Source organism: Lindgomyces ingoldianus (assembly GCF_010093535.1).
Source record: "Lindgomyces ingoldianus strain ATCC 200398 unplaced genomic scaffold BDR25scaffold_43, whole genome shotgun sequence".
In the NCBI taxonomy this organism is placed as follows: domain Eukaryota; kingdom Fungi; phylum Ascomycota; class Dothideomycetes; order Pleosporales; family Lindgomycetaceae; genus Lindgomyces; species Lindgomyces ingoldianus.
Window position 1 is genome coordinate 244,013 of NW_022985204.1, and position 25,146 is coordinate 269,158.

Genomic DNA, 25,146 nt, shown 5'->3' on the forward strand with positions numbered 1-25,146 from the left:
CTTAGCGTGTAAAGAATTAGCTATATTAGCTATAGCTACTAGCTAGGGGGGAAATCCTTACGCATCTAGCTTAAGTATGTGCTAAATAATTACCTACTTCTTATTATTATTTAGCTTTTATAAGTTAGCTATATAATTAGCTTAAAAAGGTTATTTAGTGCGTTAGTTACTTATTATCTTTTAAAAGACTTTATAAATAGCTGCAGCGTGTTACTTAGAAAGTGTTATGTCTTATTTAAAAGCCTAAAGTGTAAGCTGCATCTAACATTCCTTTAACACATCTAAGTAGTGTTATTAGAAATGCATTAGTGTAAAAAGAGTAGTGTAGTAAGGTCTTAGTAAAAGTAAGCAACTTAGGTGTGTAAGCAACTCGCCTATGAAGTACGTTATGACAAACAACGTCTAATCAAAGATTTATGAACAAGTGAAATCTCAGCCATTTCATCCCTTCTCTATTATTTCTACTCAAGCCTTTCGACTCGACCGACATTATGCGGCGATGGCACCGTAGGAAAACAGAGAGACTTTGATCCGCTGTTATGGAAGTCAAAGCTTCTCTTTCCAGAGGTGTCTCGTTGGATGCCATCTCCTCAATTACCGTCAGGCGCCCAACCCCACAGAAATCTGGGTCTACCCAAGAACTCTCGCAATGTACGCGGCCACATTGACGGCTGATTCGCCCTTCTATGTAAGTCTCTGTCAGTGAAAGCGTTCTTTGGATGCAGCCAATTTCAACGTACCAGAATATTCCAATGATGCCGGCCCTCTGCCCTGTCGATTCGCACTGGCACGCCTGGAAACAGCCGACCCCACTTTCCAGCTGTAAAGTCTGTCCGCTTCTCCGTCAAAAACTTCATATCCTCCGGATCGCCCGGCTGCGGATGGAAGTGTTCATCCACAGAGCTCTCGCAGGCCCAGAGAATGTTGACTTTGCGGAGGGTGCTCACGGTCAACGGTGCAGCGAAATAAGTGCTCAAAACGCGGTTGATACTTCTAAAGTGCGAGATAATCCAGTCAGGCGCCGTGCCGCCTTGGCCTCCGAAAAGATTCGCGGAGCTACAGTATTCGAAAAAGTGCTCCGGCAGTGGTTTGAGGTGTTCGGGTGGCGGCGAGTCGATGATGATGAGGTCTTTCACCGTCTCGCCTGCGCTCATTAGGATTTGGGCGGCGCGATAGCCAATGATTCCTCCAGCAGACCAGCCGGCGAAGCTATACGGTCCATGAGGTTGACGGCGGCGGACCTCTACAATAAAGCTACCGACCAACCCATCCCAAGAACAGTTCATAGAGAGGCCCTTTTTGAGATAGGGAGAGTTTAGCCCGTACACTACGAGGTCGTTTCTGATTCTTGGCAAGCCGGCATACGATGAAGCCAGGCCGCTACCGTCTGGGAAGAAGAACAGAATATCCGCCGCTGCTCGGGGATTACCTTGCAGGACGAAAGATGAAGTGGCTGGGACTTCTTCTGCAATGGGCGGAAAATCGACATCAGAGAGCGGAGTGGTCAACCCTGGAGTGTCTATCGGTGGTGGTGTACTTGTCGACCGGATCGAGTCTGTAGAACTTGACACGCTCGGAACCTGCAACAACATTCCTTTGGCAGGGAACATTACCTCCCGCAGTGCACGAACGGAATCCAGCGATGACAACACCGAGTACGTGTCAACATCGATGTCTAGCTCATCGCGAAGACGACTCCCAATCATGAGGGAAAGGAGAGAATCCACCCCGAGCTCTGCGAGCGAGGTGTCATCTGAGAGCTGATCTAGAGCAACGCCCGCCTCCTCGGAGATTATTTTCAGCACGTCATCAAACCTATCGTCGGTGGTGCCATCGCTTGTATCAGACGCAACATTAGAGGCCGCTGGTTGTGCTGGCAATAGCACTTGTTGCTGCGGCACAGGCGTGATTGCGGCCTGGACGGCAGGTGTCGCTCTTCTGCCAGATTCAATTGGCTTAGGACTCGTATCTGATGCCTGTAAGAATCTCTTTACGTCTGCAACAGTACCGTTCTCCAGGAATAGGGTTGAATCTGCGTTGATCCCAAGTTCTTCCGCGAACAGACTTGTAATCATCAGCGAAAGCAACGAGTCAATACCAATATCATCGAAACGAGTATCATCTCGAAGTTCTGACGCTGGGACACCGCTTTGCTCGGAGATAATTTCCAGAGCTCTTGCTACCATGGACCCGGCGGCAAGTAGAGAGTCCTCCTGGAATTGCTGAGTGACGGGGACGTCTTTTACAGAAGCCGCCCTGACTGCCGGAGGCGCTTTCGAAACTGAGGGTTGGGCAGGGCGACTTGCGGGACTAGTCGATTTCGCATCTTTTGCCTTCGGTTTTGGCGGCTTGGAAGCTTGTGAAAGGATGAACTTCAGCAACCGCCGAGGAAGACCTTGAATCTAGTTCCACTGCATTTAGCACAAAGACCATGACACACATCTTGTGGGTACTTACACGGATGCTCTTAACCACACCAACTGCTCGATCTCCTGAGAAAATCGTGATATCGCCTGTCCACAGGTTTTCCTCTCCAGGCATCATACGGACATGGGTACTATACTGGCAGTCATCTCGGATACTTTCAAATAGCTGGAACTCGCCCCAGCCATGGTTCACAAAGACATCTGTCTCGAGCTTGGTGTTGTCGTTGGCATTCATGACGAAACCCCCAGACTGCGTTAAACCATCAACGGCACCCGGGTTGATGTGAAATGTGCCGCCTTTCTTCATCTGGCCGAAGCTGACTACGGAGGCAGCCTCGTATGAAGCACTGTCGAACAAGACCTCATCGATGCAATGGTAGTCTGGGTTGAATTGGGCTAACGCTGAGACCAAGCGATATGCCATGGGGCCGTTGAAGCGGCAAGTCTTACCCTCAGCACATTGGCGACGCATCCTGTCGAATTGTGCCTTCACATTCGTCAGATCGCGTTGAAGTCGCTGCCGCTCGGAGCCGTCCACAAATTTGATCTCACAGGCCGATAGTTGTCCAATTTCAATTCCGTTTCCCTTGCAGCTTGTTAGTCACGTCTAGATAATCTTGTGCCACCGAACCTACATCATGAACGGTGAACGATACTTTCGCTCCTTTGGATGCCCAGTCAAATGTTGCTGTACAGCGCAAGGACTGCTTCCATTCAAGAGACCCAATCAAGGCCCTCCGGATATCCATGTCAACGACATTGACAATTTTTTCTGGGAAATGTGGCTGGAAGCGCTCCAGAACGTATGTGCCAATTGAGAAGCAAATGTCTGCGTAGACGGCCTGGTTTGTGACTCAACGTTAGCTAGGCTCATATGGAAGAAAGCAATCCGATCACTCACCGGCGTACAGAGGTCGAAACCGTCCACTTTGTGGCTCCTTATAAATGGCTTCACATCATCACGGTTAATATCACAATCAACAACAATGTCGTAGCCATGGCTGGTAATCTTCTCCTCTAGCACCCTGTGAATAGTAGAGGTCTCAAGCTTTGGGATTTCTACTACAGCGGGCTGGAGCTGCTTGGTAAGGACAGGCAAGGGATGAGGCGCCCTTGTATCATTACCACCACGGGCGCGATCGATTGGAATATCGCCCTTCGTTAGAGTCCAGTCATTCCTATAGGGGATCCAGTATGACTTAAGCTCCCAACTGTAAGACGGAAGCCCGATGACTGTCCTAGCCGATGGGATATCGGTAAAGTACCCATCCCACTTGATTGGTAGGCCAACGCTGTAAAGGGAACCTAAAGATTTGGTCAAGACCTCCCAAGGATCGGCGTTGCGCCTCAGAGTAGGCAGAGCCGTGAGCGCGGAGCCTAGTGTCGACTTTATCATACCTGACACGACTGGATGGGGACCAAATTCGATAGCATATGCTGCATTTGTAAGTACACCTTCTGCAAATGCAGATTGAAGACATCGCATCATTTGCACAGGCTCACTGCCGTGACGAGAAATATAACCTGGCCCGAACACTCCAACCTCTCTAACCGTCGTGCCAAGAAGAGGCGAAAGGACTGGGATATGAGGTTTGTGGAAGACCACTCCTTGTGCATCCTTGCTGAAAATATTCTGGATTGGCGTGACTTGAGACGAGTGGAATGCGTAAGGTACTTTTATAACAGTACTGCGAATCCCAGCCGCCGCGAGTGGTTGTTGTAGTTCAACCACCTGAGCTGCGGTTCCGGCGAGGACTGTCTCTTTGGGTGCATTGATGCACGCGATCTCAAAGTTGACACCGCGGGTAGCACTCTCGATTTCGGATACTGATGCAAGGACAGCGAGCATAGCATGCGATGCCGGCTCGCACATCTCCTGCAGATGCTGCGCTCGGCGACCGACTAAGAAAACAGTGTCCGAGTCCGAGAGTACACCTGCAATGTTCAAAGCTGCATACTCCCCAAGGCTATGACCAACAACGGCAGTTGGGGCGATCCCCCACGAAATCCATATACGTGCTAGAGCGATTTGCATACAGGTATTAGCAAGCTGGACGACGACCGGAGGGTATTCGGCGATGTCATTTCCGCTGCTCGCGTTGAACAGTGACATGATTCCAGGGAATCCCAAACGTCGAGCAAGCTGATCGAAACGTGTGATCTGGTCCCGGAACACGCTCAATGATTCAAGGAGATGTTTACCCATTCCTGGGTACTGCGAACCTTGCCCAGTGAATGCGAAAAGTATTTCCTTTGGTGGGACGACACGTCTGCTGCACTGATTGCTATTGTTGACCTCTCTCAACTGAGACTTAAGAGACTCTATGTTATGAGAGGCCACGATGACACGATGCTGATGGTGCATGCGACGAGCGGTGGTAGTGTACGACAACTGTGGGAGAGAAACTTCAGATCTCGAGAGATGGGTCACCAATGCCTGGATGTTTGCCCTGAGTGACTTCGCACATCTCGCAGAGACGGCCACAGGAAATATCGGCCTAGTCTTGCAATGCTTGGCAGGTATCGCAGACGCCATTGAGGACTCTTCAACCAAGATCGAGGTATTTCCGCCTGCTGCGCTGAAGTTGTTGATGAGTGCCTTTCTTAGTAGTCCGCGAGAGCGTGGCCAAGCGGTTGACTCGAAATCGATATGGACATTGCGTGCTGCAAGGTTTGGAGGGAAGGCCGGATTTATGCGGGTCTTGATGCCACAGTGCGGTGGGATCGCTCCCTTCTTCATCATCATTATCACCTTGATCAGAGCACTTACGCCGGAAACGGACTCCCCGTGGCCGATGTTTGATTTCAGCGCTCCGAGGTGGAGTGGTTGATCGGCAGGTCGTTTGTGGGGTTTATTTATTGGTGCAAGGACGTCGCAGACAGAGTTCATCTCCCTTGTATCGCCCGCTTGAGTACCGGTTCCATGCATCTCAACATAGCCCACATCATAGGCATTAGTGCCCGAATCGTTCAGCACACGCTCAAAAATATCTTTCTGGGCACCAACATGGGGGCGGGTGATCGACTCCGCTTCCGCCGAATGATTGGTATACGCGCTCCCAATGATCCCATGAATCGGATCACCATCCTCGAGAGCATCTTCGAGACGCTTCAGCACGACTGTCGCAACTCCTTCTCCCCTGCAATAACCGTCGGCAGATTCGTCAAAGGTCTTGCAGTTGCCTGTCGCTGAAAGGAAATGGCCTTTATCAAGTCCAGTGGTCATATCGGGATTTGTAAGCACGTTGGTCCCACCAGCAATCGCCATATCCACGTCTCCCTTCCACAACGAGTTGCAAGCAATGTGAATGGCCGCTAAGCTGGAAGAACAAGCTGTATCCACGGCGAAGCTAGGTCCCGAGAATTTGAAGAAGTAGTTGATGCGCCCAGGTATGAATGCTCTGTTTGCACCAGGGATATAGTATGCGTCGATGTCTTGCCCGCTATTACTCTCGCACCAGTCGTTGCTTGTCACGCCGTAGAACACACCAACGCGATCTTCTCGGGTAGACGGCGTCCGGCCAGGAACGACACCAGCGTCTTCTATCGCCTCGTATGCTGTCATCAGGGCAAGACGCTGGGCTGGGTCTACTTGCGGCGCCTCACGGGGAGAGATAGAAAAGAAGGCGGCATCAAAGAGGTCTGGCTCTTCCAGCCAGCAACCCCAGCGGACCTTGCACATGTTCTTCCGTTTTCCGGACGGATCAACGTGTGTTTGGGCATTCCACCTTAGCTCTGGCACTTCGCGGCACATATCCAACTTATTTTGCAGCAAATCCCACAGTGCCTCTGGGCTTGATGCTCCCGGAAATCGCCCAGACATACCGATGACGGCAATCTTCGACCGGCCCATCGCGCTGTCTGAGGGAACGCTCACTGCTTGCGAAGTCAAAGTAATGGCCATGGGAATATGGTCTGCGAGCAATGATCTGACTCGACACCGCACCGTCTCGCCAGCATCAGTGCCAATTGGTATAATCAGTATATCTTTTGGAGACCCTGCTCTCAAAGCTACACCGAGATGTTCGATAGCCTTGTCTATGACCATTGGGCGCGTCAGCACGTCGCGAACAGCGCATTCCAACATGGCCTGCGAGCTTGCTGCCCAGACAAAATTGCCGGTGCCACAAGACAGCAACGGAACGGATTGTTCGGACATTATCGGTGCCCAGGAGTTGGCTTTTTGTACAATGGAATCAACATCTTCCTCAGAGAACAAGTGTGGGGCGTGGTAAGGACTGTGGATCGGGAGCATAACAGTGTCGAGTTTGGAGAGGGCATCTTCCCGCCTCAATTCAGCCAGGACATGGGGAGGTCCGCTGATCGTCAAACCGGCTGTCGAGAAGGCGCTGATGTACGTGTGGGAAGATGATGGCGCTGGCTAGGGGTGGTTTCAGCCGGATACACCCAATGTGGAATGCGTGGCGCGCGTTGCTGAATATGTTCGGAAGAAACTTACATCTCGAGAGTTGAAACGTTCAAGCAGGGAAACTACCTCATTCTCACAAACGCCAAGAATGACCATAGAGCATCGAGGCGAGGTGTTGCCATCTATTAGCGGAGCCTCCTGTCCGGATCTTAACCCCGTATGCAAGGCAATCACCGTGGCATGCACAGCTGCCGGGATTAAGCGAACAAGATCTTTCGAAGAGCTGACTGCCGCGGCTGCAAAGGCTCCAGTGCAAAAGCCCACCAGCTTACTATCCTGGCCGGTAGGAAAGGAAAGTCCGCCTTCAGAATGTTGCCTACAGGCAATTAGCATAGATCGCGTTCCAGAACTTGACAAGACTGGTACCATATGAACGCTGCAAAAGTGTGAATCAAGCAGAGTGCCTGCTCCATTGCCGCGCTGATGCAGCCATTCCGCTTCCTCGTCAACAGATCGGCAACACTGGAGAATTTCGGGGTCAAATCGCGAGCATGCAACGGTAGGCGGCCAAGCTCTGTCTGAATGGCAGCATAGCATTTGCGGAAAAGTGAGGTTAGAAGGACATTGTCGGAACGAAGCAGCTGGGCTAACGAATTCTCGTAGTTGAATGTCTGATCGCCGAAGAGGTAGATTCGGCATGGCCTAGACATGGCCATGATTGATTGTTGAAGTCTGAGACTGCCTGGCAAGAGTGGAGCAGATTGCGTCTGGCTGAACTATCAAGCCTGTTCTGCATGCTACATCCAGAGCATAAAGAGGGCCGTAAAGGAGAAGGAGCCAAAAGCCACAGTATTGTACAAGATGAGGGTGGAAGTAGTCCCGAGAAGCTGGCTTTGTGGGGCATTCTCCAATCGCCAAGCCGGGGTGGCTTCTGATTCCCAGGAATTGCACGACAGGTCTCCAATGTCTTGCCTTTCCGATCTAATCAGAACCCTGCTGAGATAGTATCGGACCTTTGCGCATATTTTCGTATTAGAATGGGCCGAGCGCGGTAACCATCTCGAATGAAGTTGATCTAGGGTGTCGCGAACTAACTTATCTTATCGGACAGTTAGTTGTGTTTAGTCGGGTGCGAAGTGGAAACCACCCGATATATCGGCATTGAACTCCTAACCTTCTCTCAGCTAGGCACTATCTCTCTTTCGATGTACATGTATTTGATTGCCGTCGTTCTAGTTGTTAGCAGCAGTTTCATGTTTCTGCTCTGAGCCGGAAAATGGACTCTTCTTCAGTCACGGCATTCGCTTCCAACTCCACTTCGTCAGGTACGCCGTCATGGATGGATCTTAGTTCAGGTGGCTTGCAGCCACTAACAGCCACGGTGGCTACCTTCCTCACTGCTTTGATCACCTTGTTAGCGTATATGTCGTATACTCCCAAAGTTGATAAGAGGGCGCCAGCGTTCACATCGGACACTGCGCCTTTTATTGGCTCATGGAACTTCTTTTTTAAAAAGATGTAAGCCAACCGTGCCGTATCTCTTCACAAGAACATCGGAAGACTAACCAACACATCTAGGGACTTCTGGAAGAGCTCCATGGCCAGATCTAAAACGGGTAATTTCAGTTTCTGGCTTGGCAAGAATCACGTCGTTGGTGTGTCCGGCGAAGCCGCCCGAAAGATGTATCTAGACGACCGCAGACTCCACCTTATCAAAGGAATCACGCTTATCGGCCACGGACCAGACTTCATAAACGGAAGGTCATCGGTCATCCATGAGATTTGGAAGGGTACCGGCTCCAGTGGTAAGACTTACGCCCAACGGCGCCTTCTCGACTTGCAGAGATCCGAGCTGCTCGCGAAACGTATTCCTCGCGTCACGGGAGATGCTCGCCGGGCATTTGAGGCCATGGGAAAGGGTCCATCCGAAGTTATAAGCCCCGCAAAGGCCTGCTTTGGCATTGTAACGGCGCAGGGCAGCCGTATAGTGGGTGCCGATGAGATTGCGGATGACCCAAAAATACTGAAAGCCCTCTTGACCTACATCCCGATCCTGCAATTTACCAACAGTCTGCATCTGCTTGCTTTTCCCTGGCTATCTTACTTTAGTCTCGCGTATTGGAAACGTCGCTATGGCCGTTGGGGGCTGACGCGGATCGTGAAGCCTATCATGGATAAACGGATGGCACCAGGCGCTCCTCGTGTCGATGACGCCTTGCAATACTTGATCGACACTGGGGATAGCAAGGAGTTCATCACTACTTTCCTTATTAGCATGCTCTTCATTACCGGGGCAAACACGTCAGTCATCTCCGGTTCCATGCTGAATATCGTCGCCCACCATCCAGACTGGCAGGAGAAGATCTACGCTGAGATCAAAGCCTCCGCCGCCGCCAGGTGTACGAACAAGGCCAGAAATATGTCTCTGGTCGAACAACTTGATTCGCTCTCGCTAGAGGGCTGGGAACAGATGTCCGCCTCGCTTGACCTCTGCTTCAAAGAAGCCATTCGCATGTGGGTTGCGTTTCCCATGGGTCGCTTCAACGACACACCCGATCCCATTCCCATTCCCAGAACCAACGAGGTAATTCCTTCTGGAAGCTTCGCTTGCTACAACACTATAGATGCGCATTATAATGAGAAGCTATACCCCGAACCTATGAAGTGGGACCCGGAGCGCTGGCGTGAGGGCCGGAAGGAATTTGAGGCAGAGATTTATGGCTGTGAGTACTCCATCGCACCTCCTCACCACCATTTCTACGTTATTGTCAAAGCTATCTCCTTTCCATTCAGCAGCAGGTCAAATACTAATACGGTCTTTGCGGATAACAGTCATGGGCTGGGGCGCAGGTCGACATCCCTGCATTGGGATGCGATGGGCCAAGCTGCAGCAGAACATCATAATGGCGTATGCACTAGCATTCTACAAATGGCAAGGATGCGACGAAAATGGTAACACTAACACTGAGTTCAAGCATCCGACGCATGCGTTGGATCATCTTGCGCCCAAGTTGCCGCAGGGTACCCATTGCAAATTTGAACCTAGGGAAGAAGCATAGTGTACATAGACTGAAACGACTGAGTTGGATTGATGTGTGCGGGATTGGGAATCCTTTACAATAAGCGGGTGAAATGGCGACTTGAGTGACGGTTGCACAGACTGCCATGTAGTCTGGCAGATACCCTTAATCTTCTCGTTGAGAAACCCAAATAGCATCGTCCCATATGACCTGGAGATTCCAAACCGCCATGAGTGGCAGAAATATAGGCTTAATATACAGCCGCATGAACACAATGCATTGCGAGAAGCTGAGAGTATGGTGGAATTGCTGTGAAGCATAGACCCCTAAGATAGTGCACTTCAATTTTTAGAAATAAATTTAAATACGTAGATGTTGCTACAAAAAAGCTCCTAATATTTCATCCTTTGCACCTATATTAGCGAACCACGTATATTATTTCCCGCCAATCATGACCTATACTTAGAGTAACGTACGTTATAAGCAACCTGCTATCTTAACTAAGTTTTTGCACCCTGCAAACTTTAAATCACTATGCCTCTGCTAACTATAACTTAATTACTCTATAAAAAAGTAGACATTATTTATAGCCTTATAAATGCACTAGTTATAAGAGCAGTTTTGTATTATAAACTAAAGGTCTAAGAAGCTATATAGTTTATATAGTAGTAATAGACGCTAACTCTACAGTTTAATTAGATAGCAGTTTATAAAGCTCTTTAGCTTACATTATTCTTATTATTTTCTTTATTAATAAAAAGTAGATCTAGAGTGTAAGCAATGTTGTAGCTATAACTACCTAATATCTTTTAATTAACTCTCTACATCTAACATGCTAAAATACCTATGTAATGTTGTTACAACAGTTAGGTAGAGCTGATAAGAGGACACCGCCAAGGCCAAGCCCAGAGGGGAAGGACAGACCGACTCAGGTCACGTGACACGGTCATATCAGGTGATGTGCTTGCCAGTATCAGGGAAACACGCTGGGACCAAAGGAATACGCTAGTGTGTTCCAAGGAGAACGACGCGTTCTAAGGAGAACAGCGAGCACCACTAGGTATATAGAACCGCCGCTCCTCTACACTTTGCAGAGGGTTATGGTTATAACTTAGTTACACAGCACGTTCTTAGTAGAGGCAATCTACTTAGTATCCTTCTTACTATTAAAGCACTCTAGCATACAGTTACCCTCGTTCCCTCTTGTCTAGCCATCTCCCTCCCTTCCGCACAAATCACCTAGCTTGATCACCCGCACGACCCTGCTACCCGGTTGGGGCTAGATAAGTATCAGACTACTTCTATATCCTTCTACACTACTCCTTTCTCTCTGACTATAGTCACTAATAATAGTATAGAAGCAATTCTACTGCTAGATAAGATACTAATTTAACAAATGTAACTATAAGCTAAAGTAAAAGAAGCTTACTAAGCTAATTTAAATTATTATTAAGCATATACTAAACTTAGATTTACATAGATTTACATCTAATCTAAGTGTTATATAAAATATAGTAGTTAAACTACTTACTATACATAGTACTAGATGTAAAAACAGGGTATACACTTCGCAATTAAGAGGTGTGTTAACTAACAAGGGCGTAACTGTAACATAGGAGTACAATTAGTACCCGCCTAATTTCTAAGGCGATCCTCTGCTATCTAAAGAGGGTTTCTACAACTAGCTATATACTTCTTTAGAGAGCTAGGCACAGCAGCGCTAGTAGCAACAAATCTAGTATGCTATAGGTCTAGTTTAAAGTATTACCTGTCTAGAATGCCTAGCTTTTAGGCGAGGTAGGCGTTGTCTAGAAAGTGCGGGGTTGACGGCACAGGTTAGGAGTCGTCCGGGACTGCCTAGTGCAGTCTAGGCTAGGCTATGTCGGACTAGGACATACTTGGATAGCCGGTTGTTACACTAGATAGGTTAGTAAATAGTAGCTGTTTAACTTTATTAAGTATATAAAAAGCTTTATATAAACCTTTTAAAGTTATTAATAGCTAGCTTATACGTATTATAATAGGTGTTTAAATCTATAGAATTATTAGCATAACTATATACACCTAGTAATAGCTAAGAAGCATGTATAAGATTAATTAAGAAAAATTTAGCTTAACTACTACTAAAAATTCTTATAGTCTTATCTATTATTACTATGTAGGTGTTTTAGTTAGATAAGGTAGATAGTTTACTTAAGTAAGTAGTTTATTTATAAAACATGTTATATTAATAATATTACTAAGCTACGAATTTTACTAGTTTTAAAGTAGCTTTTAACTTATTTATTAGAAAAGGTAATAACTATGTAATTTTTTAAAGTACTAGCCTAGTACTATTAGTACTATTAATACTTAATACATAGCTGTATATATTATTACTACTATTAATGCTAGACTCTCTATAGAAGTTAAAAACACTAAGTAATATAGATAAACTATAAAAATAAAAATAAACTCTACTAATATATAAAGCAAGTTAAATAAGATAGAGTAGATTAGCTTTATTTATACTATATAGCTTTAAGATGCTAGTAGTAAAGCTAAAGTTTTAGTTAACTATAGTTATAAGTAGATATAAAACTACTAGAATCTATTTCTTTTATTAGTTACTTTTATTAGTTACCTAATATTTTAACCATCTTACTAAAGGCGCTAAAATAATAGTGTATTTAATTATACTACTGCGCATGTAACAGTGTTGCTTAACAAGCTCCGCTGCTAGTCACATGGTCGCGCTAAGAGCTAAGCGTGAGCGTTGGAATCTTAGCGCTGCGCGAGCTTTTCTCTCGCGGAAACCTTCACCTCCTTCTCTCCTCATCCTAGTATAGCCTGAAATGGAGCTAATATACTCTACCTCGCTCTACTAGCTCTATGCGTAAGTAGATTCTGTTTCTTGTTGTTATAATGCAACCAAGTCTCTACTCTTTAAAAAGCTAACTAGGCTACTATAAAGTATAAAAAATGTAAAAGAGAGTAGATTTAGAAGTAAAAACTTTAATAAAGAAAGATTAAAAAAATTCACTTAGTAGTGCACTAACTAACAGCTAGAGAGTAAAAGGTGTTAAGATGTACAGTACCCTCGCATAAGTGATTGGCCACTTAGCCGAGTTCTTCCCCCACCACACAAATGCACTAAAATCAACCCACCATAACTCTATTAAAAGAACCCTATTTTTAATAAGTCTAAAGCTAAATAAAACCTCAAGAAAAGAGCTGTCTAAATGTACTGTTAATACAATATGGCAGTTCCACCTCTACAAGGTGAGCGCTAGCAAAATTGCGCGTCATCTTAGCATACTAAAGTCAACAGTTACGTATAACATCAGGAAGCTGCAAAAGCAGCCCTAACACATCTATACTAAAGCCCTGCGTACAGGCAGGCCTCTAAAGCTTAATAAACGCGCTAAGAGGCATCTTATTTGCTAGGCAGTAAATAATCCCTTTGCTACGCTTAACACTATTGCGACGCTATTAAAGACTAGATGTTAGATCTATGCCTGCACTATAAGGAAATACCTTGTAAAAAACAAGTACTACGCCTTCTGCCTACGCTGTAAGCCTTAGCTGTTAGCTGTGCACAAAGAAAAGCAACTCTAATTTACCTAAATACACTAATTTAACAAGGATAAAGACGTGGCTTGTATAGCGTTTTATAATAAGGCTACGTTTAAGGTTAGATTAGATACTACGCCTCTATAGGTATGTTAAAGAGCTGGGCGTGGGTACAAGAGCTGCTACTTAAAGCCTACATTTAAGTCTAGAAGAACTACAGTTAGTGTTTTTAGTGTAATATCTTTTAATAGTAAATTAGAGCTTTATATTAACACTAACAGCAAGCGCAACAACTCTAGGAAATACTGCTAGATTCTACACAACGTTAGGATCCCATTCTATTAGGAACTTATAAAGGCTTAAGGGATTAGCATCTAGATGCAGGATAGAGCCTCTATACACACTGCAAAGGCAACTTAAAAGTATATAGATAATCATAATATAATCTAGATAAAGTGGCCTCTGCAGAGCTCTAATTTAAATCTAATTAAGAACGTCTAGCAGATTATAAAGTTGCGCATCTTAAAGCAACAAGAATATATTACTACTTGCTAGCAAATAGTAGAGGTCCTGCAGGAGGAGTGGTCAAAAATTTAACTAGCTAATTATAGGAAGTGTATCCTTAGTTAGTTAAAGCGCATAAAGGAAGTTATCTAAAACAAAGGCAGATTAACTTACTATTAACTAGCTACAACACTAAGAAACTAGCCTATATATAGGCTTCTTATAGAACTAAAAATTTTTAAATTTAATTAATTTTTAACAGAGATATTGCTATGCTAAAATGGCTGACTTCACCCATCTAGAGCTTAGATCACTGGGTGGCTAATGACTTTCGCGAGGGTACTGTACAATGCCTAAGTGTAAGCTAACAAGCTGCAACACGCTATACGCACTGCAGAGAGCAGGGACACAACTTACACGCATCTTGAAAGGGTAATATAGATGCTGCTTAATCTATAATTCCTGTTTTATTAATTATATTTTAATGTAATGTTAAACTGCGTGACTATAACGGTGCAGAAAGTTACAGTAGCAGCTTGCTTGTAGTAGCAGCTCGCTTGTACCGTGTTTCATCGCCTAACGCACAGCCCCTCGTAACGCACAGTTTTAAGATGTTACCTTTATTAACTTTTAAAGCTGTACAGCTCTATAGAGCTTATAACATAAAGTAGTTTTCTAAAATTATAAAAAGAGCTTACTAATTAATTAATCTATTATATAAGAAACCTTTTAAAAAGGTTAATCTACCTGCTATGTTAACTTTAGGCTAGAGTAGGTGTAATAATTTTTATAACTAATTTATGTTTAATATAATTCTTCTTCTTATTCTTATTACTAGTAATTAGTGTAGAGGCTTTCTTTTTAACTTTTTTTTTTTAGCTAATTAGATGTTTTTTTTAAGTTATATAGTAGCTTTTTAAGTAAATTTTACTTTCTTTTTTTAAGCTACTTTAATATGCTACTTTTAGAGTTAAATTTTTTTTACTACTATTTTTATACACTTTTTTTATTTAGTATACACACTTTTTTAAGCTTTAAATAATTTTTTTAAGTTATAAAGCTTTTTTATTAGCATTTTTTAAGCTTAAAAATTATATGCTTTATATACTTTATTTAGTAACTAAAAAACTAATTTATTATTATACTTAAGTAAAGCTTTAAGTAGAAGAGGCTTTTTATACTAGCAGTAACACTTTTTATTAAAGAAAGCTTATTTAAGATGTTTAACTTTATGCTAGAGTAAGTTATTATAACATAAAATTATATATATAGCTTAACTAAGCTAATTTAACTAATTACTATAAATATTATTAATAAATTAGTGTAAGATTCTTTTAATCTTTCTCTAATTAGAAACGCCTAGTACTAAAGTAGTACTATTACTAAAGAATAGCTAGTTCTTCTTTTTAATGTTAGGTTATACTAAAATTACTTCTAAATTAAATAGAAATAAACTATATATTTTAAATGCTATAAAAAAAGTTTTTTTTATAATAGTTAATAGTTCTTAGCACTTATAGATAAAACCTACTAGCTTAGCTAAGTAAGTAGTTAATAGAGGCTTAAACATGTAGACATCTAGAGGCTACAGAGCATAGGTTAAATAAGGTGGATAGATGGCTAGAAGAATTCTACTATTATTATAGTACTTAATAAAATCTATAGTAACATGTAATCTATAGCTATTTAAAACTAATAGTTTATAAAAGTGTTAAGCCTTTTATTTATCTTCTTATTAAATAATTATTTAAGCTATATAAAGCCTAACTTATTACTTGTCTACTTACTAAAAAATAAAGTAAAAAAAGCTTTATATTTATTAAAGTTAAAGTCTTATAACTAGGTGTTTTATATGTTGCTACAGTTATTCATTTTTCTCTATAACAGCTTAAAATAGAGCTTATATTTAAAGGCTAAGTTAGCTCTTTTATAACTAGAATCTATGCTAGATGTCTATTAAAATATAAGTTTAATATTTTATTACTTAATAAAGTAATTAACTTAGTTTTTACTTGTCTATTTTTTATAGCTATTTTTAAGGTAAAATTATATATTATAAGCTTTATAAGCAGTAGTTTTTTTATATAAAGCTTATTAAAGTATTTAGAGAGAGTTTCTTTTCTTATATATTATTAAGAAGTTGTTAGCTTTTGTGCTTCTCTGCATAGGTGCCCTACACTCTGCAGTAGCGCTTTAATAGTATAGAGTAACAACAACTAAATTTTCTTACTATTGCACTATAATTAGGTTTTTCTCTAAGCTTTAGCAATTTAAACAACACCAGCACAGCCTTAATTAAGTCTATATTAGTAGAGATAAGCTTAATTAAAAAGTTAATAGGTTTTAGTTATGTGTGCGTTACAAGGGGCCGTGCGTTAAGCGATGAAAGACGGTAGCAGCTCGCTTGCAAAGTACGTTCGTTATTCTAGCAAAAGGCCGCAAAATTCAAGGTCACGGCGCGTACTCAGTGGTGCTGATATTTCATCATGCGTATTCTATGCAATTTTCAACGATGGATACGAAATTTTTCAGACTTGCATTGCATCGACCGGTGTCGATGTCAGATAGTGCGGCTAGCTCATCGGCAACTACCATCACATTCATTTTCGTCTCAGCTTTGGTTCTGTTGTTCTTTCCTACGATCCGAATATCGGGGTGATGCTTGTCGGGTTGATTCTCGAGGGAGTTTCGGTCGGGATGAATGCTCGGGTTGCTGATCGGGGTGATTGTCGTAGGGACGCCACTGATTGGACCAAAGGACATGACATCACGCACCGCAGTTTGGGTCAGCTTGGGCTTCTGTGTAGCTCGGCTAGCACGCGAAACTGCATCAAGCAATACCATCGAGCCAGAGGCCACGATACCGCTGTTTCGCCGTGGGTGCATCATCTCGGCCTACATGGAGTGCAAATGCTCGGTAAAGGGATGCAGCGAAGCTACACTGAACGATTCGGAAGAACTGGAGGGCACAATCTCTGTGCTGCTTGACCATGACCGCACTAGCTTGTTCTGTTTCATCCGATTCTCCAACGCTTTCAGTTTTCCCACCCAGCCTTCAATAACCTCTTGTCAACCCTATCATTTCTAAGTCGACTATCTACTATATATCATCTGTACCCGCTTTCTCCAGATTGAGTAGAGCGACAATGGCAACGAATGGTATATTGTTGGCGAAGGGGAAGAAGCAAACCCTTCTAGCCCTTGCCGAGGAAGTTCAGTGCGAGGCCAAAGCAATCACAGACTTCTGCAATGCCAATGGATCTTCTTCACCATCATTGTTTCAGGACTGGCCAGATGATCTTCCAGAACACATACAGGCTTCTCGTATGAAGCTTCGCGAAGCCGCAAATGCCGTACACGACATAGCCGTGGGACCATTTGATCATCTATTCTCGCTTGCTTGGAGTGTATACTTTCCGAGCCCCACATACCTACTTGTAGACTGACAATAATAGTTTCATCACGTGTCGACGTTGCGCTGGCTCATTCATTTCAAGATCCCAGAGGCAGTCCCGTTAGGTGGAGGTATTCCCTATTCCGAAGTTGCATCCAAATGCGGAGTAAACATTTCTCATCTACGCCGTGTCTTGCGCTTTTGCATGGTCAATCGACTATTTCAGGAACCACAACCAGATCATGTGGCACATAGTGTCTTTTCAGCGTACCTTGTCACGAACAAAGTGCTGCTGGGCCAACTCGAGTTTCTTTGTGAGGATTCGTTCCAATTCTCTACTAAGCTTGTGGAAGCGCACAAGAAGTGGCCAGATAGCAAGGGCCCCAATCACGCGGCTTTCAATGTAACTCGTGAGACCGAACTACCACGCTACGCATACCTTTATCAACCGGGAAACGAGCAGCAAGCAAAACGATTTGGCAACATGCTAGAATTCGCGCGACTGGAACGGGCTACCGACGTCCGATTTGTCCCTCCTGCATATAAGTGGGAGGACGTCGATACTTTGGTCGACGTTGGAGGCGGGACTGGGGATGTTGCAGTCACACTTGCCAAAGCGTTCCCACGACTACGCATCACTGTTGAGGACCAAGCCCAAAGTATTGCGACTGGAAAGTCTACTTTGCCGGCAGAATTGCAAGACCGCATCCAGCTTGTCGAGCGGGACTTTTTCGAGCCACGCATGGTCGAACCTGATCTCATTTCGAAGACGAAAACATACTTCCTGCGTATGATATTGCACAATTGGCCTGACAAGGACGTCGCACGGATCATACAGCCTTTGCTACCCAGTGTCCGAGCTGGAGCAAGACTTCTCATTATGGAAATGATGGTGCCACGTCCAGGTACCGTGCCCGAGACTATGGAATGGTGGATGCGGAGTCTAGACATGGAGATGATGATTCAGTTCAATAGCAGGGTGCGGTCAAAGGAAGATTGGCAGGAACTGTTTGAGGGAATAAGCCCAGGTCTGGTCATGAAGTCCACGACCACGCCGCATGGAAGCGGACTAACGGTCATGGAGTTTGGTTTTGAGAATTAATGTTTGTACTAAGAATCTTACTACTTCAATACGATGAGATTGGTCACCCTTGTTCCGTGCGATAATTAAATATCAACAACAGAGATAAGATGGTCCAATAGTTCTTCACGTTAGGGATTCGAAAGCGCCAAACCCCTTTCTACGGGAAAATTCTGTATTTGACATCCTAATTAAGAAACACAATATAAAGTATTCCAGGATAGATTGATCCTTCAGGCTCGTAATGTTCAAATTGGGTTTTGCCATATGCACGATGACGTGGGTGGCTTTTAACCGGGCCAAAGCTAGATTCCACCTTTCTACTATAGGAATGATCGGACTTCGGAGTCTAGCTCACTTCACGCATCGCGCTTTGAACCCTGTCGTTGAATTACTGTTCAACTAGGCTTGAGGAGTCACTGAAACTCTCTAGAATATGTGCTGCCGGAAGGAAGCAGGAAATTCCCGCAGGTTCATTTCCCCCGGATTTCCTTCACACGGGAAGGACTTTTGTACCGAAGAAATCCACTTGAATCGGAAGGATTCATACGTACCGAATTAATTCTCGCCGTTGGTATTCACACCCGCGTTCTGACAGTCCTTCTCCGCGTGGATTGCGAGGGTGATGTGAGTTGGTGGGTCATCTACTAACATGGAAGCTCAAGTGCGTAGAGTAAAAAAGTGAAGAGCGGCTGAGACCGAGCTGAGATTACGTTTCCTGTCCTCCCATCCTGCCTTCTAACAGACTGCGAGACCTTGCGTTGTGACACGTCAAGGGCGGAGAGGAAATTTTCTCACTCAAGTATATCCTTTCAATTTCAAGGATATCTCGATATCCCCTAGAACCATCCCTATACTTCCATCTATCCACATCTATCCACATCCTGTCAGCAAAGCAAGACACAATGTCCACCTCCAACATCCAAGCCACAGCCATTATCACAGGTGGCTTCCTCTCAGGTACGTGTAAAAACACGATGCATTTAGTCGTCCTTTGACGCTAGCTTAGGAGCAATGATGTCGCTCTGCTTCATAACCGTCCCAACTATCTTGGATACGGCGACTGAGGCGACACACCTGCAGAAGCAGTGGGCACGTATGTATCACTACGGACACTATATCTTACCAACCATGGCCGTTGGTACGGGCCTTCTGCATGGCTACACTTCGCTCAGCAAATCTCGCGCTCAGCTACCCTGGCGGCTTTTCGCGCTCGCGGGCGTGACGGTCGTGAGCATTGCGCCTTTCACCTGGATCTTTATGTTGACGACGAACAATGAGCTTTTCCGGCTGGGCGCGCAGCCTCTTGTGCCGGAGATGTCGCGAGTGAGGGGGCTGGTTGTGAAATGGACCTGGCTACACTTTGCACGATCGCTACTTACACTCACCGGAACGATTATGGCTGCAATGGGCACGTTCTAGAGGTCTGAGTGATATTTGTGTATCTAGAACACAGCAGGTTATGAGCGAGGTGGTGGATGTGTTCCGCTCGGATGGAGCAGTAATGTAGCCCAAAGGCGTCGACATGACGGCTAGCTCTGCGGCCTATGCAAGTATTCTAGTGCCTCCTAGGCATCCTACTATGTTGCCTATGCTACCGCAGTTGCCTACGTCTCCTGTATCTTCATAAACCCCTCATCTACATAGCAATACAACTCATGTCTCCCTAACAGATTGCCCCCTTCCTATGCTAGCTGCTACACTACACGCTACGGGATCTATCTTGATCAATCAAAACGCTCGAAGCCTACTTTGGAGAGATCATTTTCAATAACTCAAACATTTATGCAGACGCCAATGCCAAAGCAAGATCAAACACTATCAATCTTTAAGAAAGGGGTTTGAAATGGTAATGATATGGAACAGAGAAATGATGAGGAATATGACCCCTGAAAATGGAAGAAAAGCCTATTCACTGAAAAGCTAGTGAGTCGGCAGCAGACATGCAAGGGCACTGGTATCCATCATATATTGCTTCAACCCTGCATTCGAAATGAATGGCTGGGATAGCAAGACTATGAGGGCATGGCTGCAACAAATAATCTTTCAGAAGTGCCCAAGTCATTGTGCGAACAAGAAACCGGTTCTAGCCCCCGTCGAGCCCTTGTACTCTTCGGACCGCTCATGCGGCATCGTTAGTGATCACAAGCATGCCGTTTAGAACTTTCTCAACTGATTTATTATATCCAGGGAAAGTGCCTTGAGGCGTTTCGCCAAATCGAGGGCCAGATTATCGTATATCGCTGATGAAAGTGGCAATGCCCTCTCGTTGTCCACATCCAAACTCATACTCTCCGGGGTGCCTGTCTCACCCCCTCTTCCACTCTGAGCCGCCTGCTTCTTTAGTGTTGACGAGAGCTGCTCGACAAGACGTCGCACGAGGTGCAGCTCACTAAGCACAAGCTGCGCTGCCATACGTGCCGAATCTGCGCCTTCAAGGCAGTAGTTCCCCACAGTAGCAGGGGTCGGAATGGCAAACTCAGCTACTGACGATAGGTGTGAACTGTAAGATTGTAGATCCTGCAAGCTCTGCGTTTGCCGTGCAGCAGCAGCGTACAAGTCCAATACTCTAAATACGACAAGAGAGATGACGATAAGCAAATACCCATGCTGTGAGCATGCACATGTGAGCATCGTGTTGACGGATTCAATGGTAGCTTTATTCTGGACGACAATGGTTCGGATCATCGTGCTTGCGGAAGCCCCCTTGAGACAGGACACAGAGGAGATCTGCTCCATGGACCTGAGGGCCCGATTCAAGCAAGAGTGTAGCAGCTTGTTCGCACCGAACCCTTGGTAGCTTTGTGCTACTTCCATACCAGGCTGCACAGAAGGATTTGGTGTGGGGCTAGGGATGGAGACGGTAAAGAGTTCAGAAATGGTGGCTCCAAATGGTGGGAATGCATCAAAAGGGCCTTCGGAGCCATTGTTGCTGCTATTCACACCCGTGGAAAATATGTCGGCTGTTCCAAGAAGGTCCATATCGTCCATGTCCACAGCATACGACACAGGGGTGGAAAAATAGTCGGAGAAGTCGATTTGCGTAGTTGATGCTGAAGATGAGATCTCATCCAGGAGCCCGAACAGATTCTGTATCACATTCGAAGACGTGGAAAAGCTCGTCCTTGGGGAGTGACGTATATTATCAGGCAAACCCAGAGCATCAACACCTGAGTTTGAAGACGAAGCAGCCGACTCGGCTTGCGCCGGTAAACATGCATAAGCGTTTGCTTCTGGTGCGGCATCTGCAGGCCGATCACAGCGGCTTTGGCTGCTGACTGACTGTCTGTTGGGCTTTCTGCCTCCTTGCTTCGCGGCCAGGTATTCGCAGGTAAGACCGCGCTTTGCACAGCGAGAGCATGTTGGCTTGTCCTGAGAGCATTTCAACTTGGATGATGCACAGCCATGGCAGCTGTTACGCAGTCGGAGCCGCTCCGGTGCAGGCGTATAGCTGCGGGAAGCGGCAGAAGACGGGAGCGGCCCTTGATGTGGCGCGGCCATGATAAGCAGCTCGACCGACTGTTCGGAAGAGGGAAGGATGGAGCAATAACGTGAAGCATTGGACAAGAAGGGTTGCAAAGATTGCAAATGGATCTCTTTAGTAGATTCAATGTGGCCTAGCTAGCAAGGCGGCACAGCGGGTGCCTGGCCGTCGTTTATATTTAAGCACACGAGTTTGGGAACCATCGGGGTCTGGAGTCGGCCCCACTTGCAGAACAAAGGAGAATTTCGATCAACCACCTCCCGTTTCGAGAAGAGCGTGCAGGAAATGCAATGAATTGACAGTAGGGTAGATACGGCTCTCCTGAGCTGACCTCGTTCCGGTCTCTTGTGCTACTCGCACGATGGTCGGGGCTGATGGAACCCCGGGCACTATTGTGATCTGCAGTTACATCGCGAACGATAGGGTCGACGCTGGAAAGTGTCAAACGGTTCCCGAACGGGTCGGATCGACCCGTTGATCTTCTACTAACTGGAGCGGTCATGTATAAGCCTTGAGTTAGCCCTTGGCGCCAGTCTTATGTTGCTTAGCTTGAACCCGCTCGAACGCCACGCCCTCAATAAGGATCTCACCGCGACTATCAAGATCCTTCGTGACGACTGTGTCTTGAAGATTAGAAAAGCAATGGCGTCAGTCGGGCTGCAGGCTCTGGTCGCTGAGCCCGCCGACTTTATCCAGCATCTCGCTATCCAGGTAGGCGTCAATGGCCCCTAAATCGTGCCGAAACAATCGCTCACTCCAATCGCACAGAACCAGCTCCTGGCGTGCTTGAAGTGGCTGAGCGAATTCCAAGTGCTGGCATGCATCCCGCTCGACGGCAGCATCTCGATTGAGGAAATTGCAGACCTCGCCAGCGTACCCGAGACGCAGCTTGGCCGTGTAGTGCGGATGATGGCGACGGCAGGCTTCCTTCACGAGCCTCACCCCGGCCACATCGCCCACACATCCCTGTCGGCGCCGTTTGTAACTAACCTTGCCTTTCTCGATGCTGCCATGTTCCTTGCCGAAACCGCTGCACCTACTGCCCTGCATATGCCTGCAGCCACGCAGCGCCAGGGCCGTCAGAGCGCCTACTCGCTCGCCTTCCCTGGTTCTCAACCGTTTCCGTCAGCTTGTGTTGAGAGAACGAAGCTGCAGCGGCAGTGGTCGGCCTATCGTCGATGCGTAGGCGACGTTGATGATAGCGCGACTGAGCTTATTGGCCGGTTGAAGTGGCGGAGTCTGGGCAACGCCTGTATCGTCGACGTGAGTCTCATCTCAATGCTAGCTGCAGTCTACCATCTTGTCCAGGTCAAGACTAACTGCCTCCTCTGATGTACAGGCTTGTGCTCAGTCCACGGAAGCAGTCATGGCCCTTGCTGAGATGCATCCATCGCTTCAGTTCATCGTCCAGATGATTGATCCAGCACAGGATTGCAATAGTACTATCGAGGGCTTTAGTGGGCGCATTACCGTGCAGAGACGATTGCCAGCAGCTGTCCAGGAGGTCACCAATGCTGCTGTATACATCCTTCGTCTAACCACTCCGTTCACACCTCTGCCTGCGCAAATGCTTGCCGAGTTGAATGCGCATCTCAATGTGCTCCGTACCAACGCCACGGCCACCCTCATTTTAGCATTGCCGTTGCTGCCGGAGCCAAGAGCCGTTAGTGCGGACGTCGAAGCGAAGGTGCGCCTGAGAGATCTCTGCCGTATACAATTAGCGGACCAGCGCGAGATGGAACCGGGCGAGTTGCTGGAGGCAATCAACAGTGTGAGCGACAACAACGGTCGGCTTGTGGTGGTCAGCCGGCTCCGTTGCCCGCAAAGCGCTACAGTGGCTTTGGGAGTTCAGTATCAGACCTTTGCAGATCGCACCCATCCAGTAGGACAAATTGTGGCATAGCACGGGGAGTAAAAGTTTAATGGATGTCATATCAATTGCCAACACTGCCTACATGAAGTACGACTTGCAAACTCCTTTCACAATCACCCATGCTTCATCAAACGCTCTCACTAACTCGTCGGGCAAAGGATCTTTCTCCAAATATCTCAAGTTCTCCTCTAGCTGTGCCGCACTACTCGCCCCAATGATTACGGCATCGCCGTTCTCTCTTTTCATCAAGCTATGGTGACTCGACCATCGGAGTGCAGCCTCAGCAATCGTCATACCCAGCTTATCGGCTACCGGCCTAATCACATCCAGGGCGGCAAAGTACGGTTCGTTCCAGTACCTTCCACGGAAGTTCTTGCCCTGCCTCCTGTTTGGATCGTACCGACTGCCCTGCTCGTGCTCGCTGGTGTCGCGCTGATACTTTCCCGTGAGCATACCGCCAGCAAGGGGGCTGAACGCATAAAACGCGATTCCGTAGTGTCGAAGACAAGGGAACAGCTCCGGCTCGACCGTGCGCTGTAACGCGTGATAGCAGCCTTGGTAGACGTCTGGCTTTTTCCAGCCATTTCGCTCACACATCTCCTGCATTGACGGATACTTGGTCAGCTCTTCTCCTAAACGGTGTAAAGAGGCTGTTCTTAATTCTTCTATCGCTTGGGTGGCTTACACAGATCTGGGCAACCTCCCAAGCGGCATAATTGCTGATCCCGAACCGCTGAAAGTAACCCGCCTTATAGAGCTCGTTTACAGCTTCGAGAGTCTCCTCGTACGGCGTGGAGTGCTGCAATAGCTAAAATTAGCAGCAGCCTGAAGTCGACATGTGAGATGCTTACGTCCGGCGTATGCAGATACCACAAGTCTACTTTGTCGGTCTGCAACGCCTGCAGACTGTCTGTGAGTCCGCGCTTGAGGTCATTCTTCTTGTGTGAATACGGCTTTGGCCCAAAGCGACCTGGGTTGAGTTTCGTATCCAGCACTATTCCTCGATCTTTCCAGTTGACTTGGCCGAGAAGTTCTTCGGAGGCACCGTAGACTCGCGCAGTGTCGACTTCATCATGGCCGTGCTTCTGCAAGACATCTAGCACAGAAGCAATGTCTTTGGTGTCATGCACGCGAGCTCCTTCGGCACCTGCAAAGGTCGTTATACAGAGCGCTTTTCGACTTGGGAGAAGATGCCGATGGGGATGAGCTATAGAGGCTGGAGATACGTACCTTCTTTGCCTACTGTCATAGCACCAAAAACTACCTTCAGTGCGGTCTTGGTCTGAGGGACACCATTGCTGGCCGTCACATTGCTGCTTCCGTTTTGGGTTGCCATGATTCCAATCGCACTGCTCCAGTTTCCAATTCACAAACTAACTTCGTGGTCAGTAGAAGTTGAGAACGATGAGCATAGCTCGTTGTCTTCCTATAGGTGGCTCCAGA

The 25,146-nt window shown here is 46.2% G+C and overlaps 8 protein-coding genes across 8 annotated transcripts; 4 read left to right on the forward strand and 4 right to left on the reverse strand.

Annotated features, from left to right (window-relative positions):
* Positions 1 to 630: 630 nt before the first annotated feature.
* Positions 631 to 7,188, reverse strand: BDR25DRAFT_380555 (polyketide synthetase; the record flags this gene model as incomplete). The annotated part of the gene is made up of 6 exons (XM_033697666.1): positions 631 to 684; positions 741 to 2,402; positions 2,458 to 3,012; positions 3,062 to 3,268; positions 3,328 to 6,807; positions 6,886 to 7,188. 6 exons carry the CDS (start codon positions 7,186 to 7,188, stop codon positions 631 to 633), a joined length of 6,261 nt encoding a protein of 2,086 aa, XP_033541571.1.
* Positions 7,189 to 8,134: 946 nt separating this feature from the next.
* On the forward strand, positions 8,135 to 9,854 carry BDR25DRAFT_329039 (putative cytochrome P450; the record flags this gene model as incomplete). The annotated part of the gene is made up of 3 exons (XM_033692430.1): positions 8,135 to 8,313; positions 8,374 to 9,518; positions 9,628 to 9,854. The coding sequence occupies 3 exons, from the start codon at positions 8,135 to 8,137 to the stop codon at positions 9,852 to 9,854; spliced, it is 1,551 nt and encodes a 516-aa protein (XP_033541572.1).
* A 6,501-nt stretch (positions 9,855 to 16,355) lies between these two features.
* On the reverse strand, positions 16,356 to 16,760 carry BDR25DRAFT_318993 (uncharacterized protein; the record flags this gene model as incomplete). The annotated part of the gene is made up of 1 exon (XM_033691787.1): positions 16,356 to 16,760. The coding sequence occupies one exon, from the start codon at positions 16,758 to 16,760 to the stop codon at positions 16,356 to 16,358; it is 405 nt and encodes a 134-aa protein (XP_033541573.1).
* Positions 16,761 to 16,981: 221 nt separating this feature from the next.
* Positions 16,982 to 18,367, forward strand: BDR25DRAFT_380566 (S-adenosyl-L-methionine-dependent methyltransferase; the record flags this gene model as incomplete). The annotated part of the gene is made up of 2 exons (XM_033697667.1): positions 16,982 to 17,278; positions 17,369 to 18,367. The coding sequence occupies exons 1-2, from the start codon at positions 17,018 to 17,020 to the stop codon at positions 18,365 to 18,367; spliced, it is 1,260 nt and encodes a 419-aa protein (XP_033541574.1). The 5' UTR covers positions 16,982 to 17,017.
* Positions 18,368 to 19,107: 740 nt separating this feature from the next.
* Positions 19,108 to 19,826, forward strand: BDR25DRAFT_396600 (DUF1772-domain-containing protein). Its single transcript, XM_033698448.1, has 2 exons — positions 19,108 to 19,306; positions 19,356 to 19,826. The coding sequence occupies exons 1-2, from the start codon at positions 19,252 to 19,254 to the stop codon at positions 19,766 to 19,768; spliced, it is 468 nt and encodes a 155-aa protein (XP_033541575.1). The 5' UTR covers positions 19,108 to 19,251; the 3' UTR covers positions 19,769 to 19,826.
* A 677-nt stretch (positions 19,827 to 20,503) lies between these two features.
* BDR25DRAFT_396602 (uncharacterized protein) lies at positions 20,504 to 22,332 on the reverse strand (the record flags this gene model as incomplete). Its single annotated transcript, XM_033698449.1, has 4 exons — positions 20,504 to 21,967; positions 22,019 to 22,180; positions 22,212 to 22,229; positions 22,261 to 22,332. 4 exons carry the CDS (start codon positions 22,330 to 22,332, stop codon positions 20,504 to 20,506), a joined length of 1,716 nt encoding a protein of 571 aa, XP_033541576.1.
* Positions 22,333 to 22,472: 140 nt separating this feature from the next.
* BDR25DRAFT_296310 (uncharacterized protein) lies at positions 22,473 to 23,733 on the forward strand (the record flags this gene model as incomplete). The annotated part of the gene is made up of 3 exons (XM_033688910.1): positions 22,473 to 22,541; positions 22,599 to 23,093; positions 23,170 to 23,733. 3 exons carry the CDS (start codon positions 22,473 to 22,475, stop codon positions 23,731 to 23,733), a joined length of 1,128 nt encoding a protein of 375 aa, XP_033541577.1.
* Positions 23,734 to 23,781: 48 nt separating this feature from the next.
* Positions 23,782 to 25,091, reverse strand: BDR25DRAFT_380574 (aflatoxin b1-aldehyde reductase; the record flags this gene model as incomplete). The annotated part of the gene is made up of 4 exons (XM_033697668.1): positions 24,934 to 25,091; positions 24,555 to 24,850; positions 24,389 to 24,502; positions 23,782 to 24,303 (listed from the first exon to the last, which is right to left on the reverse strand). The coding sequence occupies exons 1-4, from the start codon at positions 25,037 to 25,039 to the stop codon at positions 23,782 to 23,784; spliced, it is 1,038 nt and encodes a 345-aa protein (XP_033541578.1). The 5' UTR covers positions 25,040 to 25,091.
* Between the last annotated feature and the right edge of the window lie 55 nt (positions 25,092 to 25,146).